The 19,652-nt window shown below is 48.1% G+C and overlaps 2 protein-coding genes across 6 annotated transcripts; both read left to right on the top strand.

Moving 5' to 3' along the window:
- Positions 1-3,173: 3,173 nt before the first annotated feature.
- MRPL20 (mitochondrial ribosomal protein L20) lies at positions 3,174-6,899 on the top strand. Its single transcript, XM_082295630.1, has 4 exons — positions 3,174-3,301; positions 4,357-4,467; positions 5,402-5,479; positions 6,313-6,899. The coding sequence occupies exons 1-4, from the start codon at positions 3,215-3,217 to the stop codon at positions 6,487-6,489; spliced, it is 453 nt and encodes a 150-aa protein (XP_082151756.1). The 5' UTR covers positions 3,174-3,214; the 3' UTR covers positions 6,490-6,899.
- Positions 6,900-7,426: 527 nt separating this feature from the next.
- Positions 7,427-17,266, top strand: CCNL2 (cyclin L2). 5 transcript variants are annotated; one of them, XM_082295788.1, is made up of 11 exons: positions 7,427-7,744; positions 8,782-8,856; positions 9,147-9,256; positions 9,503-9,623; positions 10,731-10,795; positions 13,572-13,671; positions 13,756-13,860; positions 14,072-14,213; positions 14,912-15,029; positions 15,111-15,203; positions 15,522-17,266. In XM_082295788.1, exons 1-11 carry the CDS (start codon positions 7,472-7,474, stop codon positions 15,874-15,876), a joined length of 1,557 nt encoding a protein of 518 aa, XP_082151914.1. In that variant the 5' UTR covers positions 7,427-7,471; the 3' UTR covers positions 15,877-17,266. The 5 variants fall into 5 exon arrangements, with proteins under 5 accessions (XP_082151914.1, XP_082151915.1, XP_082151916.1 ...); XM_082295789.1 differs by lacking the exons at positions 7,427-7,744; positions 8,782-8,856; positions 9,147-9,256; positions 9,503-9,623 and having other exon boundaries at positions 9,651-10,795; positions 11,539-13,671; XM_082295790.1 differs by lacking the exons at positions 7,427-7,744; positions 8,782-8,856; positions 9,147-9,256; positions 9,503-9,623 and having other exon boundaries at positions 9,651-11,652; positions 12,243-13,671.
- Positions 17,267-19,652: the final 2,386 nt, after the last annotated feature.

Genomic DNA, 19,652 nt, shown 5'->3' with positions numbered 1-19,652 from the left:
TCTTCAAGGAGATGCACCAACCCACGCTCTTATCCAAAAGGGTTTCCTTGCTTTTGGTCTAACAGAGCTGGGAAGGAATTTGCAAAGGCTTCTTCTGCCTCTTCCACACGTGGCTAGGAGCCCTTAACCAGAGATCATCGTGGAGCAGGGAAGGAAAGGTCCCTTTGGGCCCGCTGCTTCCCCAGGACGTGCTCAGCACAGTTTGCTTCCTTCAGATGCTTTTCCAGCAGCGTCCCAGCCTCAGTCCCAAAGCAGATCTGGCTGCTGGAAGTTTGGCAGTAGCTTTTATTTTGGTTTAGAATCCAGAGTCCTACTGAATTGGTTGTTGTTTTTCCTATCACAATCCCAAGAGGTCCCAAAGGGTTGCTGTGGCAGCTGGGATGGGCTGCTCAGGGACTTTAGTATCCCACTCCACCTTCGAGCTCAGCTGGGCATTCAGGATATCAGGCTTAGGCACTCACAGGCAGTTCCTTGTCTTCACCTTTCCATGCTCTTCACCTTGTACCCAAGCAAATATTCCTGCTCAAGGCTCATCCAAACGAGGTGAGCAGTGAGGATAAAGAGCAGGAGCTGCTTCCCCTCTCTCTGGAGTCCTCGCCCTCACCGTGCAGCAGAGATGGGAGCAGTGTGTGGTGGTGTCACTGCTCTCAGCTGCAGTCACAGCCACTCAGACCCAGCAGTGTCGTCCCTTCTGAGGCAGCTCAGCTTTGCAACACTGCTCTGCTTACAGAACAGCCTCAGAGCTGCTCTCTGTGCTGGCCAATCCTTCACATCTGTCTCCCCACGGATGGGATTTAACACACAGCACCCAAGAGCCACGCTCGAGCCATCCATCCCCAGGTCAAGATGGTCCCTCTCCAACTTTAATTAGTCTGAGTCAGTTTCTAAAATTCCTCTCTGGATTTAAACAAACAAACAAACAAACAAACAAACCAAAAACAACCTTAGAGAAATTGATAATAATCACTGTATTCCTCAGAAATCATCCGTGCTCTGCAGTCATCTGTTCCTGTTTGCAGAATGTATTGAAATTGTTGTAGTGAAGGCACAGCAATTACCAATGATTTCATCTGCCTCATATGATCAATATTATTTAAGAATTTCAGTGACGTCTCCATGCCTGTGTAGCCTCTAAGATACAGTCACAGTAATAAGAGAGAGATATTAAAAAATACAGAGAGAAACAACCTTTAAAACAGACAGCAGAGTGTGACAAGTCCATTTTCATCATCTTCCTTCCCTGCACTCTTGGGCTGCATGGCTCCCAGGGGAGTTTGCAGGGCAGCAGCCTCCACTCAAGCTGCAAAATGTGAAATCTCTTCTCAGATCTGTCCAGACATCCCGAGGGAAATAACTACTGGATCCATCCTGTTTTCAGGCCAGAGACAGTGTTAATAATAAAGTCTGAATCTGTGCAGGAAACCATAAACGTGACAAGTGGCAGGGAGCTCAGTGTTTACTCTGCCTGTCTAAATTCTGTTTAGATTTAAAGACATAATATTTTTCAAGCTTGATTTATGGGGAAAAAAAGGATGAGTCACACAAACAGAAAGAACCCAACCCAAAACTACAGGAAGAGAAATCAATTTTAGGCTTAAACCATGGAAAGATGAACTCGGTGCTGGGCAACTAAAAATCCTACAGCTGGTTTTACCATCTGCTGGTGATGGCACAGGGGTGTGGTGAAACACAAGTATTCCAAAAAGTGATTCAGTGAAGCTTTGCTAAATCCAGTGAGACTTTCCAAAGTTCTTTTGCTATAATGAAAATGTATTTTAACCAGTGGGAGGACTGAAAATTGCATTCTGTAAATTTATTTTCCACACATTCTACTGATTCTTGTAATACCCAAATGAACTTTGTGTCAGACGAACCTCAGGGATACAAAGAAAGATTCTCCAATTCTGTGAAATTTCCACATTCTTAACAAGTGCTTGCCCAGAAGTGGGAAAGATCTTGATGATGGAGCAGTTTATAACAGGAGCATCATTGCTTTGAGATGCTGGAACCGGTGATGATTAAAGAGCAGCAGACAAACCCATCAGCTCTCTGACGCAAGGACTGCTGCTCCCAAGGAATAATTTTCTGGCAGCACCATCTTGTGGTTTGCTGCAGTTCATAAATTTTCATTTTATGTCTCACATTCTCTAACCCTAACCCTTACAGGATGCTGCAAGGCTTGTTACCCACTATGGAATCCTTCCAACACCCCCATTTTTCTCACATTGGTGGTTTGAGCACTGCTGGGGATACACGGCCCAAAGTCTGCTCCAAATCCCTCACTGAGCTGTGGGAACGGACACTCCAAGCAGCGCAGCTCCATTTTACAGGGAATTTTGGCTGCAGCTCCGTGGTACAACCCCACCACACCATGTGTGGCTGCTCCCAGCTGAGCTGTAGGTTTGGGCTGCTTTGGGTCACACCCCATGCAGGTGATGATGGTCACTTGAGAGGGCTGGGATTGGGTAAAGGTTCTTTACCCAGAGGGTGAAGATCTCTGGTGACCACTGACCTGAGGGAACGGCTGGAGCTGTGTCAGGGGAGGTTTAGGTTGGATCTCAGGGAAAGGTTCTTCCCCCAGAGGGTGCTGGGCACTGCCCAGGCTCCCCAGGGAATGGGCACGGCCCCGAGGCTGCCAGAGCTCCAGGAGCGTTTGGACAGCGCTGCCAGGGGTGCCCAGGGTGGGGCTGTTGGGGGGTCTGTGAAGGGCCTGGATTGGACTGGATGATCCTTGTGGGTCCTTTCCAACTCAGGATATTCCATGGCTGTCCTCAGGCTGGGGAAGAGGATGCCCAACACGGAGAAAAGCCACCGTGCTGCGGGAGAGGAGCCGGGGGAGGCGGAAAGGCTGGGGAAGAACCGAGAAAGGACAGGAGGAAGGGCCGGGAAAAGGGTTGGGGATAGGGGAAGAACTGGAGGAAGGGCTGGAGGCAGGTGCGGGAAGAATCAGGAAAAGGACCGGGGGATGAGCCGGGAAGGATCAGAGGAATAACCGGGGGAAGGGCTGGAGGAAGGGCTGGAGGAAGGACCGGGAAGGCTCGGGGGCAGGATCAGAGGAAGGCTCGGGGGCAGGATCAGAGGAAGATTCGGGGGAAGGCTCGGGGGCAGGGCCGGGAAGGCTCGGGGCAGGATCAGAGGAAGATTCGGGGGAAGGCTCGGGCCAGGATCACAGGAAGGCTCGGGCCCCGCCCCGGAAGGCTCGGGTGCCGCAGCCATGGTGGTGCTGAGCGCGGCGCGCTGGGTGCGCAGCCGGCTCTCGGACCGCTTCTGGAGGGTGCAGGAGGTGCTCAAGTACGCGCGGGTGAGTGCGAGGTCCCCGGGCCACCCCCGGCCCCAGCTCAGCCCCATCCCCGCATCCCCTTGTCCGCAGCCCGGCCCCGGCACTGCGTGTGCCCCTTGCAGGGTCCCGGAGCTGCGGCTGCCCCATCCCTGGAATGTCCCGGGTGGGACGGGGCTTGGAGCAGCCGGGGACGGTGGAAGTGTCCCTGCCCGTGGCAGGGGGTGGCACTGCGGGGCCTTGAAGGTCCCTTTCCACGCAGACCGTTCCGCGATTCTCTGGTTGCCTCGTGCTATGAATTGATTGTATTTAATTAAGTACAGCGTGCTGGAGGCTGTGTTGATTGTGTTTTCTTCTTGAGTGTTTTTTGTTTGTTTGTTTTACTGGGAAAAAAAATTAACCTTGTTCTCAAGTGCATTTTGAAAGGTGATTTCAGCTGAAGTTCAAGCTACTGTACCGAGGCTAGGGAAGAATATTTCTCAAGGATGTCCTAGGTAGTACATCTTGCTGTACTATTGAGATAGAAAATGTTGCAGGAAGTGAGAATATTTTGGTTTTGTAGCACCTAAGCTGCCCACAGTACCAGTTATTTCTGATGCAGCACTGGCTGCTTTTTTCCTGTGTCACATCAGATGGATGTCAGTAAACAAATTTCATTATTTTTTTCTGTTTGGGCAGCTCTTTGACAAATCGGAGGCTCCTGCCCCAACCCTGTCCATATAGATGCAGCTGCGGGGAGCTCAGGAATGAGAATAAATATGTGAGCTCAGGGTTGGGTGAAAGCACTGACCATGATTTTGTGGCTGCCTTTCCCACAGAACCACAGCCCAAAGTGAGGCCTGGTTTTGCTTCTGCTGGACTGAGATCTTTCCCACTCCTCAGCTTCAGGTTTTCCATGATACAAACCGAGGAAAGAATATTTTTATTATGTGCCAACTGAAGGCTTGGGGGTGCTTGTGAAGGGTTCGGTGATCCTTGTCGTGGAGAGCTGTGAAATGCAGATGAACTTCATTAGTGTTACTGAAAGGCTGGACAGCTTTAAATATAATTAAATAAGACCATCCTGGGGTTTTTTCCAGCATTTTCGTGGCAGGAAGAACCGCTGCTACAGGCTGGCAGTGAGGAGCGTCCGCAGGGCTTTCGTGAGGTCCACCAAGGCCAGGAGGGAGAAGAAGAGATCCCTCAGAGCGGTAAGGAACAAAATGTTGGGTGGAAACATCAAAATGGGAGCCAGGCAGAAGGGAAATAGCTGCTGCTTTTGCTGGGGGGTTTCCTGACACTGAACCGTGCCATAAATCAAGTCCCTCCTGATGGGAGAGAATTTGCTGAAAGTCCTTGCAAGGAGTTTCAAAGATAAACCCAGACTTTTCCTTGAGTTTCAATGCTTCCAGATAGTTGTTTATTAAGTCTTATCAGAGGAACAGAGCCACCAGTGTGACCCAGGTACAGCATAGAGCACAGAAAAGCAGGAGTGAGCCTAATTATCAAGATTTACACAGCCTTTTAAAGATATTTTAACCAATAGTTACTAAAAATGTACATTATTTTCACTTTCCTACCAATTATTCAGTAACACGACTAGGAACTGCGGAATTTTCTATCCAATCAATCCAAACTACTTTTACTGCAGAACATGGAGTAGTAGGAGAAGGAGAAGAAGGTTTAGAGAACAACAACAATCCTCCATTTTGATATTTTTTACTCTTCTCTACTACAAAGAGAAGCCCAAAACCTCTAAATTTTTCACCCTGTGACAATCTTACATCGTAGTCTATCACCTAATTCACACCACTGTATTTTCTAGTTGTTGTCTGACTGTTGGTAATTTTTTCCAAGGTTTGAAGCTAAAATAGTGTTGTTCAGGGGGGTAAGAACCCTTAAAAACAGGCAGAGAAATATTCTCGGCACTCTGGGTTCCTACATTTTCCCTCAAAGCCAGTGGGTGAAAAGTAGGAGTTTAAGGAAGCATTTTCCTGTGTCGTGTTCCTGTGGGTCCCTTCCAGCTCAGGATATTCCATGATCCTATGAAAATGTTGTATTTAGTAAGTGTGAGCAGACCAGCATGGCAAAAGGTTCACTTTTAAAGCATTTTTTCATGCAATATATTGATTTTTATGCCTTCAGCTCTGGATTACAAGGATTGGAGCAGCTTCCCTCGAACATGGTTTGCAGTACCCAGCCTTCATAAGCAACCTGGTCAAGGTAAGGATGTGGCTTGGAGGATAATTACTCACTCATTAGAGTGATGAAAGGCCTTCTGCTTGTGAAAGCAGTTTCATCCACTTCAGGAACTGAGTTCTGCCCTAAACTTGTTTCTCTTCCCTGTATGGATTATCCCCTGTTATCCTGGTGAACATGGTGGCTCTGTCCCTTGTTCTGTCGCCAGAACTTTAATTCAGTATCTTAAGAATGAGACTTTTAAAATGCTTTTTTTTGTGGGCATTCAGTGACAGCTGCTTTTTCTTTTACTGTGAGAAATTTAAAAATACAAAGCTTGGATTAGCAAAAAAAAAACCCCAAAACCTAAGAAATCCCTGTTCTTTTCACTACTTGATGATTTATTGAGCATGGAGAGTGCAGAGACTTGGTGCCATTGTCCCTTGTTTTTAAAACATGCTGGGAATTTGTTTCAATTTGTTGATTCTGTTTTCATTTGTTTGAGCTGAAACAAATGCCATGGATTAACCTGGAACACGTGGCCTTGAGCAAAATAAAGAGATTCTTCTTTGGTTCTTGGTTTCTACCAGAAAAACTTAGAGAAAGCCAGTAAATAATTTTTATACAATGCATTAATGAGACATCCATGGCCAGGGAGTGCCTGACAGTCTTTAACAGCTTGAAATTGTAGAGGGTAGAAAAAAGTTAATCTGCTTTAAGACCTCAGGTCTTAAGCCTTAAGAGTCTTTAATGATACTTAATGAAGGGTGTTTATATAAACAGTAAAGAGTGTTCATTATATTTAATAAAGAGTGATTAAGCATTGCAGTGTTGTTCCTAAAAATTGCAACAACACCAACAATTTTTCTTGCCTTTAGTCCCAGGTGGAGCTGAACAGGAAAGTTCTGGCTGACTTGGCTATTTATGAGCCAAAGACATTCAAGTCCCTGGCTGCTTTAGCCCAGAGGAGGAGACAGGAAGGGTTCCTGGCTGCCCTGGGAGATGGAAAAGAACCAGAGGGGATATTTTCACGTATTGTGCACCACCACCATTGATATCAGAGTCTGGATATACGTGTTGGAAGCAGGGATTTGATTGTGAAGTAAACCTGCTGTGGGACTGCTGCTAAAATGGAAAATGTGGAACAAATCCTCCAAGAATGGTGTGGGTGTGAAACTTCTCCTTGGTGGCTTTTTCCCTGTGTTGTTGTCACTGAAAGCTGTTAAATTAAAAGCACACTTCAAGGTTAGCGGTCAGGACATAGAGTGACTTTAATAAAGATTTTTTTTGGTAACTGCTACTAGAAAAAAAAAACAGTATGTGTGGTGAATTCTGGCACCGAATGGGGAAAATGCAGCTGGGTGGGGGGGGAGATGTTGACCCTCACACGTGGATCCTGGTTGTTAAGGACACACATAGTTTCTACTTTTAAGCACTTAATAAAGACATTTTTATTGAAAACTGCTATGGGGAAACAATTTGTGTTAATTTTGGCACTCCATACAGCCAGGGGATGGAGGGAAGGCAGGATATCAACCTTCACACACAGCCCCCGTGTTAGGGACACACATAAGAACTTAATAAAGATATTTTTGTTGGTAACTGCTATGGGGAAACAATTTGCGTGGTGAAATTCTGGCGCTGCACGGGGAAAACCCAACCGGGGTGGGGGGCGGCATGTCGGCCCTCACACATTAACCTCGGTGGGCGCCAAGTTAAGGACACACAGAGTGGTTTTTTACGGACTTAACAAAGCCATTTAACTTGCCAAGTGCTGTGCTCGGGCCCCCTCACGCCGCGTCCCGGGGCGGCCCCGGCGCTGAGGGCGCTGAGGGCGCGGCGGCCCCGCCCTGTCCGCATTCCCGGCTGCTGCGTCACCGCGCCGCGCGCGGGCCGGGCGGCGTCGTGCGTCACGGCCCCTCAGCCAATCAGCGGCCGCGCCCCCCCCGCGCTTCGCCAATCGGCGTCGGGCGGATGCTGGCGGGGAGGGGGGGAAGGAGAAGGAGCGCGGAGCCAGCGAGGCGGCGGCGGCACAAAATGGCGGCGGCGGCGGGAGGCGGCGGCGGCCCCGCGGGCCCTCAGGCGGCCGGCGCGGCCCCCGCCCCGGTACCGGGCCCCGGCGCGGTGCTGATCGGTGACCGGTTGTACTCGGGCGTGCTGATCACGCTGGAGAACTGCCTGCTGCCCGAGCACACGCTGCGCTTCACGCCGTCCATGAGCAGCGGCCTCGACCCCGACACTGAGACCGAGCTGCGCGTCACAGGCTGCGAGCTCATCCAGGCGGCCGGGATCCTGCTGCGGCTGCCGCAGGTGGGACTGGGCACGGGCGGGGAGGGGGCCGGGACTGAGCGGGGCCGGGCTTTTCTTTGTGCGGGCCTCGATCTCCCGGTTACCGGCCGGGCAGGCCGCGGGGCCGCCCCTCGGTTACCGGCCGGAGAGGCCTCGCTGTTACCGGCCGGGCAGGCCGCGGGGCCGCCCCTCGGTTACCGGCCGGAGAGGCCTCGCTGTTACCGGCCGGGCAGGCCGCGGGGCCGCCCCTCGGTTACCGGCCGGAGAGGCCTCGCTGTTACCGGCCGGGCAGGCCGCGGGGCCGCCCCTCGGTTACCGGCCGGAGAGGCTCCGCTGTTACCGGCCGGGCAGGCCGCGGGGCCGCCCCTCGGTTACCGGCCGGAGAGGCCCCGCTGTTACCGGCCGGGCAGGCCGCGGGGCCGCCCGGTGCTCGGGGGCCGTTCCGGGCCTCCCCGGCCGCAGGGTGCCGGAAGCCGGTGATGTCAGCGCCTTCCTGCGCCGCCCCCGCCGCCTCCGTGTGAGGCTCGGGGATTGTGCAAAGACGGATTTCTTAAGGCTCCTTTGGAGTCGTGGTGATCTCGGGAAGGTTTTGTTTCCTGGAGAACTTTAGTCCGAACGGCCTCGTTGCTGTCTGAGCGTGAAACTTTCCAGCTACCGAGTCTTAGCATATTCAAATATATGCAAATCATGACGTTATTAGATTCCCCCGCTCTTTCCACGCCCAAAAAGCAAATTTTTTTTTTTCTGGCGTACTTTCATAACTTTCAATTTTATTGGCTTTTGGGGTTCTTTTACCTTTTAATCAATTTGGAACATATTTTCACCATTTTTCTTTTTTAGAAAAGAAATTTGGATTTGATGTTTGTATTTGACTTGTAGGCAATATTTACAGCGTTGATAACATTTTGGGCAACTCAAAAGTATTAGTTCCAGATTTTTTAGATACCATTGAACTTTCTCCCATGCTTAGTTAATCTTCTGGGTCTTAAATCTGTTAAAGTGTCTTTTTGGAGCTGGTAGTTTTGTTCATGCCTGTTGTGATTTTTCTCTTGTTTTAGGTGGCTATGGCTACAGGACAGGTGCTATTCCAGCGGTTTTTTTATACCAAGTCTTTTGTGAAGCATTCCATGGAGGTAAGAAGGCATTAAATGACATTTGTAGCCATATTTATCTTCTGATGTCTCTTAGCAAGTTGTCGTTTGAGATGTGATCAGTGTTAGGAATTAGCCTGGAGATTATAGTTATAGAGAAACATGATTTTGCAAAGCTATTTAATAGTGGTTTTTGTTAAATATTTCAAATTTCCTTGTTTTACCACATTTTTTTTTTCTTGTTACTCCTCCTTAAACTGTTGGAGGAGCTCAGTTCCTGAACTGGAACTGATACATTATATAAAATACTATATTTTATGCTTATTTTTCAGCATGTGTCCATGGCCTGCGTCCATCTGGCATCCAAAATTGAGGAAGCCCCCAGGCGCATTCGGGACGTGATCAATGTGTTCCATCGCCTCAGACACCTGAGGGAGAAAAAGTAAGCTGAGAATTCCAAATAATCTGAGCTATCTGTGTTGTGTTTTAGTTACCAAGCTTCATGACAGCATCATTCCCTGTTTCATAAATCCGGGAATATCTCAAAGGGATCTCATGAAGTGAGCTGACCCATTTTATTCAATAAATATTTTTGATGTTATAAATAATGGTGTCTTTTATTTTTACATGACCCAGCCTGCATGTGAGTCTCCTTTGGGGTTAAGATGATTGTCTTCTTGACTTGCAGAAAACCTGTGCCTCTAATATTGGATCAAGAATATGTGAACCTGAAGAATCAAATAATTAAGGCAGAAAGAAGAGTGTTGAAGGAGTTGGGATTTTGTGTTCACGTGAAGCACCCTCATAAGGTTTGTAGTGTATAAATTCACTTCATAACCAGTGTCTCATGTTCTGTAATGCTTTGAGGAGGCTGCCTGACTGCATGGAAGCTCTGTGGACTGTACATGATAATTAGTGAAATCAGTGAGATTAGTTTCTTACCATCCTGATGTTTTCTTTCTCATTTAAGAGACTCTTACTAATTGGTCTCGTATCACTGCTGAGTGACGGCGAGGTGGATGCAGGTGCTCAGTATTCCTCGAAGGCAAATTGGATCAGTAGGTAGCTTTGGTGGTAGAAAACGTCACCTTAACTTAGATTCCTGAGCAGGAAGGAGTTTGGAGGCTTGGGGTTGTCATGATCACTGCTGGTGGAAACATGCTGAGGTATTAAAGCTGTGTGAGCCAGTTTAGTGTTTCGTGTGTGAAGGGCTTGGCTAGAAATGGGACCAGGCTCAATATAAAAGTAGCAAGGGATGATACTTGAAAGATACAATTCCCTCAAATGTTTAAATTGTTCCTTAATGGATAAAAGAACTTCCTACTTCTGTGCCAGCTGAGTTGGGATCTTGCTCTTCCCTAAAAAACTCCTGTTCAAAGCCTTGTTTTTGAGCCTGCTTGACATTCAGAATTTCCTTTTGTTATCCACCCCAGAGGACAACTGCAGTTTTGTTAATTGGTGTGAATTCTGCCACTATTCTTCCTCTCTGCAGCTGTGTTTTCCTTCCAAACCGAAGGAAAAACCCTTAGAGCTGAACAAACCAAGGCACAGTGTCAGGTCTGTTCTCTGCAAGCACTGCCACACTTCCCTCCCTGCTGATTGCAGTGAGCAGCTTTTTCTCCCAGGCTGCAGCTAAAAGGATTTGTGAGGTGTGTAGGAGAACAAAATCAATCAGCAAAATCCCTAAAGCAAACCCAGGTGGAGACAAGACCTGGCTGAGTAGCAGGATGGAAGGGCCCAGAAGGTCAGAGCTGGTGCAGAAGCTGTGTGGATAAACACTGGGGATGGTGCAGACCCTTCATGTGGAGTGTTGTAGGCCTTGAAAGAGGATTACAGATGCCTCATGGATGTCCCTCTGAAATAAGTAGGTGGCTCTCCAGATGCTTGTTAATAACTCAATAACCCATATCTTCCAGATAATCGTTATGTACCTTCAGGTATTAGAATGTGAACGTAACCAACACCTGGTCCAGACCTCATGGTAAGTTGATTTTCTTTGTTCTGAGAGACCAGAAGGGGCAGTAGCAGAAATATGTCACTTGAGGCACTGGGCAGCATTGCCCAGCAGTGCTTGGGGCCACACCAGACAGCTGCACTGTCCTTGGTGTGCCCCAAACTACTTCCCAAATGTTGATCGGCCTCTTAAGTTAGAGGCACTGTTTTAATGGTAAGGTAGCTTTCCACCCTGACTTCTCACTTCCCTCCTCTCTGCTCTGACTTTCCAGCTGAAGGGAAAAGGTTGGGTGGGTTAGAGTTGTTCCCTTGGGTTCTTGTTCTTCAGGGAAAACCTTAGGTGTAATTCAGGTCTGTTCCTAGTGCTGGGAAATGGCTTTTCCCAGGGCCTGAGCTTGATTACAGGTTGTATCAAAACCTCAGCACAGATAAATTTCTTTTATCTATGTGGATAATGCAAGATGTCAGCTTCTAAGACTGGATAGATGCATAGCCTGCATTCGTATTTGCCAAGAAATGTTCTTTGCCTTATTGCTCTCATTTAATAAATATTTGCTCGGGGGTGGGAAGCTTCTATAAAATTCCACGTCTTAAACTTTACCAAATAAGTAACGCTTTGAAACCATAATGCTTTTTAACAATACCAATGGTCTAAAAAAAACCTTTAGTGAATCCAAAGACCATATTTCTGCTGACTGAACTGTCTGGTACTGTGACCTGTGTGTAGAGAACCAGTTTTGACTTTTCTTTTCTGTACTCTTTTGATCAAAGGGTAGCCTCTGAGGGTAAGTGACTAAGACTTCTCCTCTGCTGCCCATGGTGCAGGGATAGCTGCCGTCTTCAGTCAACCCAAAGCTCTCCAAAGAGAAGGCTGGCTCTAGACAGGTGGTATATACATGATAGTAGAGTAACTGGCCAACTGCTTCTTGTGCTTATATTTTTATTTTTACTGTGCATTTTTTGATTGTTTGTATATTTGATAACCTGACCGTTGAAGTTCTGAAAGATTTTTATTTCTTTTAACGTTCTATTTCTCTTAACTGTTCTAATATGATGTGTTTCTATATGATAAAGCATATTAAGGTGGGGTTTAAATCTTTAAAAGGGATGAATTAACAACAAAAAAAATGAACAGTTTCCATTTGTAAACTAGTACACGTGTGAAGCTTGGAGACAAAATGTGATATTTAGAGACACTTCGCAGAAGCATTGCATGGAGCAGTGGAATGGGAGCTCTGGACTGCTCACTGCGAGGAATCTGCTTGTTATGGAAGGAGGGGGAGGTGGGGAGAGGGAGGGAGTTACCCCAGTTGAGAAAGGGGTCAGGTGTTACAGTAACACATCTGTGTGCTCGCCTTTGTTGCTTCCAGTACCCGAAAACTGGTGGGTATCCAGTATAATTGGTTTTTGAAATGTGCATTTTTACAACATTACCTTTTTCTTAAGCTATTGTGACAAGGATTCATTTCCTCCAGTGTCTGACTGAGCCCACAGGGAAGATGTGCAGAGGCCAAACTTGGAAGCTGGCATGGTCCTCAATTTGGCAAATCAGCAAAAAGCTTTGCAGCTTCCAGATGTTTGAAGTCACCTTTTCCTTTATCGCTTCTTTGGCCAAAAGGTTTGTGCTCTCTTTGCAGTAGGACAACACCAGGAGGTTTAGAAGTTCCTTTCTCCAAGAAAGATGAGCTGATGGTCAGTGTTGCTTCTCTGGGGCAGGAGTTGCTGTTTGTATAAACAAGAACAGAGGACAGCTGGGGCAGGTGGGAGCTGGATACTCCTGGGATTCAAATTCCTCCTCTCTGTTCTTGTAAACAGTTTGCAGGTGCCTGGCCTGTGGTCTCTGGTTTGGATATCCTGGGGGTCAGTGAATCCTTGTATACTGGGTACCCACATGGTTAATTACTACTTTAAAGTATTACTTTAAAGACTTTTATTGTGTCTGGTTTTAGTTTTTCTCCATCTGATATTTTACTGACGTATGTGCTCCCAAGTCTAGACCTTCTAAAGCACATCAGCTGACAGGTTCACAGGAATTTACTTTGTGTATTTAAGATTTAACAGCATAATGCTTAAGTGTACTGACTGGAATATGTGCAATATTTTACAGTTTTCTCATTCTGTGAATATACATTTTAAGCAACCTTACTGAAATGGGACAATTTGGAAACCTTATTTCATGTGCCAAAGAGGAGATCTGCCTGAATACTGACTGTTCTCCTGAACTGACGTTCCCACACACCCTGATTTCTCCTATGGCTGACTTTTTGCATCAAAAAGAATCCTGTTCTGGATGGAAATGGACCCTTAAACCCCACTGGAAGTTGAGCTGTGCTGAAGAGGACTGCATTTCATGGGAGAACTGCTACAGGAGCTGCAGCTTTTGCCACATACCTGGTTCTGCCCTATTGCAGGGGAACATGTGAACCTAAAATTCTTTAACTGAGTATTTCTGAGCACACTGTATGTTGTCTTGATGAAAATAACTTGTTTATTGCATGAGAGCAGGCCAGTAGACATCCAGCAGGAAAAGTGAAGTTAAAATTGGTTCTCTTCTCACCACTGAATTTTCAGCAGTCAGACTTTGTTTCTGTCACACATCCCTCCCCTTGAGGGATTTATTTTAGTTACTTATTTTATTTTTGTTTTAGTAAAATCATTCAGCTTCTCTTTAGATTTACAGGAGTATAATGTTGAAGTCTAGTAACTGAATGCAGAAAGAAATAGCCCTTGTAGAAGTAAAACCAAGTCAAGAACCCCAAAGAGCTTTGCAGTGCCTTGCAACCTTCTGCTCTCCTGTTTTTCAGGAACTACATGAACGACAGCCTGAGAACAGATGTCTTTGTGAGGTTCCAGCCAGAAAGCATTGCCTGTGCCTGCATTTACCTGGCAGCCAGGACACTGGAGGTGAGCCACACTTCCATGGATTTGGGGATTTTTCAAGCCTTTTAACAGCAGGAGAAATCTGAGCTTTGTCTCTCTCTCTTTCAGATCCCACTTCCAAATCGCCCACATTGGTTTTTACTGTTCGGAGCAACAGAGGAAGAAATTCAAGAAATCTGCTTAAAAATCTTGCAGCTCTACACAAGGAAAAAGGTTTGGTTCTTTTTCATGTTGGGAGCTCTCAGTAAAGGCTGCAGCTCAGAGCAGGAGTTGGAAAATTTGACCCTGTTTGAAACCGCAGCTGCAAGCCTGGGAGTGAACAAAGAGCAGTCACTGTCTGGGACTCCTTGGATTTTCATTCCCCTCCCTGTGAGTGAGTAACCAGGAAATTCAGTTCTCACAAGCAGTGCTCCTGTGTTCACAGGTGGATTTATCTGATCTGGAAAGTAAAATAGAAAAGAAGAAATTGGCTATTGAAGAGGCAAAAGCACAAGCTAAAGGTCTGGTACCTGAGGGAGTCCCAAGCTTGGATAACACATCGGGATTTTCCCCTATCCCAAAAAATGGTAAATAGTGGATAACTCATTTTTAATAACTCTTTCTCATCTTTCATGTATATTTACCCTTTTGGGGAAGCATATACACGTGTGGTTTGGGGGTTGTTGGGGATTTTTTCAAGATGGCTTCTAGCACTACTCAGCTGGCAGGGTTTGAATAGCATTGTAACTTTGTGATTTCTTGAATCAGATAAAAGCTAAAATCAAATTAGTCTGAAATTAAGACTAGTTTAAACCCATATAGTCCAGGGACTTGCTTTAATGTGGATTTGGCAATAAACTGAAATACTTGCCACTGGCATGTTGTGCTAAAGCAATATTGAAGCAGAGGTGCTGTGGCAGGGGTTACATTTTGGGGTGTTGGGTGGGGAATTTGTTGGTTGAAAGTTTCCAGTCTGGTGCAGTCTCACCTAGAAGACAACATTCACCATCTTCTTCCCCAGTTTACCTTTCAAACAATGCTGAATAATTGGCAAGAAAAGGAGGGTGCTTTGCTGCCTTCTCTTGCAGTTCACTCCCCGGGGTTACTTCAATACTTTGGCAGAAATATTTCAGATGAATTTCTGCCTCCTGTGAACTTGTTCAGCTCTGCTTGTGGGTGGCTGTGTGTGTGCAAAGCACAGCTGTGCAGCTCTGATCGTGGCAGAGGGGAGGCTTCAGTCCTTGCAGGTATTTTCCAAAGACATAACAAAGGCTTCTTCTTCCAGAGTCTCCAAAAGAGGTTAAAGGAAATAAACCTTCACCACTACCTGTGCAGGCCATGAAGAATGCTAAAAGGAAAACAGAGGGAGCCAAAAGAACCAGCTCCAACAGCCCAGTAAATGGGTAAGGTTTCATAAAGAAGCAGTTGCTTTTCTGCCATGGGTACCTGAAACAAAATAACTGAGTGTTCATTGTCTCTTGCAGTGTCCAGAAAGGAAGAGAGAGCAGAAGTCGAAGTGGAAGCAGAGATCAGAGTTACTCAAGATCACCATCGAGGTCTGCATCCCCTAAGCACAGGTAGGGTGTGCTCCCAGAGCCTCCCAGGCTCCAGTTTCCCAGTGCCAGCCTTGATAGCTCATCACCAAGAGGCTTCGAGGTGACCCAGCAGTGTGGGCTGCTCGTTAAATTCCAGAGTAACTCCAGGTGTGGGTGTTTACAGTATTACTGTAACTGAAGCTGGAGAATGGGATAAGAATTCCTAAAAATCAGTATTTTTACAGTAGCCAGGTGTAAGTTCAGGACACAAGATGAGTTTTCACAGGGTACTGAACAGCAAAATCCAAAACGAAGTTTGTAGAAGTTAAGAAAATCATGTTTGCTCTCCTTTTTTTCTAGGAAGAGTGAGAGTTACTCCACATCCAGCGGCTCCAAATCCCACAGCCGCTCGCGGAGCCGCAGCGATTCCCCTCCGAGGCAGTTCAACCACAGCTCCGGCTACAAGGGCTCCAAGGTCCGGAGCTACAAGAAATCCAAAGACTACAAATACTCGGCACACAAAGCGCGCAAGTCCCGCAGCCGGAGCTCGTCCCGCTCCCGCAGCCGCTCCCGGGAGCGCTCCGACCACTCCGGCAAGTACAAGAAGAAGAGCCACTACTACCGGAACCACCGGCACGAGCGCTCCCGCTCCTACGAGCGCGCCGGGCACCGCTACGAGCGTGAGCACCCCGGGCACAGCCGGCACCGCCGGTGAGCCCCCCTTCCCGAGGGAATTCCCGCTGGTGAGCCCCCCGGGGCTGCTTCCCGAGGGAATTCCCGCTGGTGAGCCCCCCCCGGGGCTGCTTCCCGAGGGAATTCCTGCTGGTGAGCCCCCCCGGGGTTGTTTCCTGAGGGAATTCCCGCCGGTGAGCCCCCCGGGGCTGCTTCCTGAGGGAATTCCCACTGGTGAGCCCCCCGGGGCTGCTTCCTGAGGGAATTCCCGCTGGTGAGCCCCCCCGGGGCTGCTTCCCGAGGGAATTCCCACTGGTGAGCCCCCCGGGGCTGCTTCCCGAGGGAATTCCCGCTGGTGAGCCCCCCTGGGGCTGCTTCCCGAGGGAATTCCCACCGGTGAGCCCCCCGGGGCTGCTTCCTGAGGGAATTGCCTCAGGCATTCCTGGGCACAGCCAGTGAGCCAGGGCTGCTTCCCTGGGCACAGCCAGGCTGCTTCCCTCGGAATTCCCTCTGCCAGCAGAGCTCCTTCCCCATGGCTTGTGCAGTAACAGGGTTCATCTGGCTCGTGAACCCCACCCCTCGCTTGAGTCGTGTTCTGCTGGCAGTTTGTGCTCGTCCATGAATCCAAAGGAAAGGCTGGCAGGTTGGGAAGTGATGCCAGGAGTGACCTGTGCCAGGGTGTCACCGTCACCTGCTCACACTGGCTGCTCCTGTCCTGCTCTTCAGCGATTTCCATGCCCAATGCAGTGCAGTGTTTGAGATTTCCAGTCCTGCAGGCAGCAGCTCCGTGGCCCATCCTTGGAATGCTGTGCCCAGCAGTTCTTCCCTGTGGAACTGGAAAGCTCCTCATCCCCCTGGGAGTGGTTTGGTGCTAACAATGCCCTCTTTTCATACTGGCTCGATGATGTACAGGTGGGAGGTGACTTTTTTTTAGACCTGTTGCCTATATTAGGTTCTCTGTGTATATATATTTTGCAGTGTTACAGTACAGTATGGGAAAATGGCCTTCCTAGCCTTTACACTTTACCCACAATGTAAATAAGCATTTGTTTAATACAGGTGAAGATATATACAGAAAATTCAAAACTTGAATTCTATCAAAAAAGACTTGTGTAGAAAATTCTGATAAATGTGAAAGTATTTAGCTCTGTGCATTGAGAGTAGTATATTTTTATCTGTGCAATGCTGTGTGCAGGCCACCAGCTCAGAAGACATTTCCTATTATATCCATTTGAAGTGGTTGGAAATTCTTTACTCAGGATCTTTGACACTCTGAAGAATTAGTAGTTTGTCAGTCTGCATGCTTGATGAACAGAGCATTTAAAAACCAATTAGCAGAGCCCCACAGCCCAGTAGTATCAGTTCTAGTGGTATATCTGAGCTGTTACTCTCATGCTCCCTAATTTCATTAAAGTATTTGATTTTCTATTACATTCACTTGAGAGTAGTTTCTTATGAGCTACACCACTTGTGCCTACTCATAAGGAAAGAAATTTGTGCAAAATTAAGAGATTTTCAAACTGTAGTAGATTTGAGACTTGGAATTAAATCCCTAATCCCTTAAAGGTAGGAATTTGGGGCACCAAACATAACATTCCCCAATCCACAAAGATCTGAGGTGGAAAGTGCATATCTCTGACTTCAGGAGTAGCTGGCAGGTCCCAGCTGAGCTTCCTGAGCTGTGTTTGCTCTGGGCCTCCTCACCTGGACAAGGAGAAACAGCTGGGGTTGATCTCTGAAGGTTGCACAGCTGGGCCTCAGGAGAATCCCATCCCCTGGGCTTCGTGCCAGCTCTTGGGGGCTGAACATCTGTGGTGGGTTTGGTGTGGGGAGCTGCTGGGACATTTGGGGGCAGTCAGTGCTGCTGCTGAGCACGGCAGAGTCCCCTGGCTGGAGCTGGCAGAAGTTCACCTGAAATGCAAAGCCCCACGTGTACCTGTGTGTGTAAACAGGGCTCAGCCCTGCAGGTGAGTTATGGCTTTGTTTTCTCAACCTCTGGGGACTCTACCATGGCTCTCACTCATCAGAACCTCTCTCAGGTTGCTGTCTGAGCTGTTTCTGCCGTTCACCTGCAATTCTTTTTGCTCTGAGAGATGTTGGAAGGGACAGCACTGAAACCTGACTGGTGGGAGTCACTACAGGCTTGGCCCAGTGCTGATCATCATTCCTCACCTAAATCCCACCTGCTCTTTCCTCAGATAAAATCTCCTGCCTGCTCTGGCCACCCAGCCTCATCCTTCCTTCCTGGGAAATAATCCTCCAGGCTTCATATTTTCCCCAAAATGGCTCACCCAGCAGTAAATTCACTGTGTCAGAGCTGTGTTTGTGTCAGCAGGGGCTCAGCCACCAAAGCTTTCCTTTCGCAGGTGAGAGCCCAAAGGATTATTTCCCAGAGGTTGCCAATCCCTGCTGTGTGAAATTCCAGTTGTGCCAACGGCTCCCAAGCACAAAGAGGTCACTAAACAATTTTAGGCTGGATGGGGATTTTTTAAAAAAGATTTTCCAAACTCACCAGAATGTTGGTAATGCACAAAGGAAATTGTTCTGAAATGCACACAGTACGTGTGGGAAGGAAGCACCTTTAATGGATTAAAGCACCTGGAAGAGTGTTCCAGAAGTTGCTGGAATGGAGCTTTGTTTGGAAGAAAAGAGAAAAACAGGTATCAGTATCCAGGGCAGCCTTGCTGCTGGCTTCCTGCCACAGCTGCTGTGTGCACAGGGATGAGCTTTCCCCCAGCTTTGGGGAACTGGAATCCAGGCTCTTCCAGAAGCCCCTGGTGAGCTTTGCTCACAGCCAGCACTGTCTGAGGTAGGAGAAATGTCTGGAAGGATCTTGTCATCTTCATCTCCCCTGGGAATGTGATGGGAACACCAAACCTGAGCTACCCACCAGCAATAATTTAATATATTTCAATCCTGTACCTTTTTGGAACTACTGCCTTTATTTAGAAATCAACAAAAGGGGAAACAGGGCCGACTCAGCAGCTGTTTGAGACTTTTCCACAGAATTTTTACAAATTACCAAATCTTTGTTCTTCAGTTTCCCAAGCACAAGGAAGAGTTTTATTTCTGACCCTCCAGCAGGATGAAATTAGTTTTAAAAGTGTAGTGATCTTTTAAAAAAGGAAAGAGCAATCTTATGCTCACAGATGTAATTAAAGCCTTTAAACCTCCATGTACCAGTTTCTGCATGAGTGTGCAGATCCCTGAAGGGTATTGATCTGGGAAGGCACGTGCCAGTCTGGGGGGAATAGGGTGAGGATGAGCTAAGGGCAGGAAGCCTGTAGTGATTTCCAGGACCAGGTCCTCCACAGTGAGGAAGGGAGAGTAATGTAGTGCCAGGCACACCCCAAAACGCCTTTGGCAGGAACGTGGGGAGTCCAGAAATGGGGCTTCAGTTCCTGCCTCTGCTTCATCCCCCAATTAGAGAGCTGAATTCTCTCTTTCTGCCCACGCCTGGCTGCTGGGGCGAGCGCTTTCACCCTTGTCCCGTTCTGTGGAACTGATAACGAGGGTCAGAGGGGTCAGGGGCTGCTCTGCAGCCGCCACTGTCACACGCAGGGCTCTGAAGTTTGTGGAACGGGGTTTGGGTACTGGCCGGGCGCGGGATGAGCTCGGGTCTCTGTGGGAGGGGGATGAACCGATTCCCCTTTCCCTGGCCGCTCTCCGAGCCCGTTCTCTCCCTGCCCCGGAGCCGGGCGGGGGAGGCGCCGCGGCGGGGGCGGGCCCGGGGTGGCGGGGCCGGCTCCGCACCGCGCAGGTTGAGAACCGCGTGGGCTTAAGAAGCGCCGGGAGCGGAGCGAACGGGGCCGAGGCAGC

This window comes from Coloeus monedula (genome assembly GCF_965178545.1).
Source record: "Coloeus monedula genome assembly, chromosome: 22".
Lineage (NCBI taxonomy): Eukaryota > Metazoa > Chordata > Aves > Passeriformes > Corvidae > Coloeus > Coloeus monedula.
The sequence above is the reverse complement of the archived record's forward strand: the minus strand, read 5'-3'. Positions and strand labels throughout refer to the sequence as shown.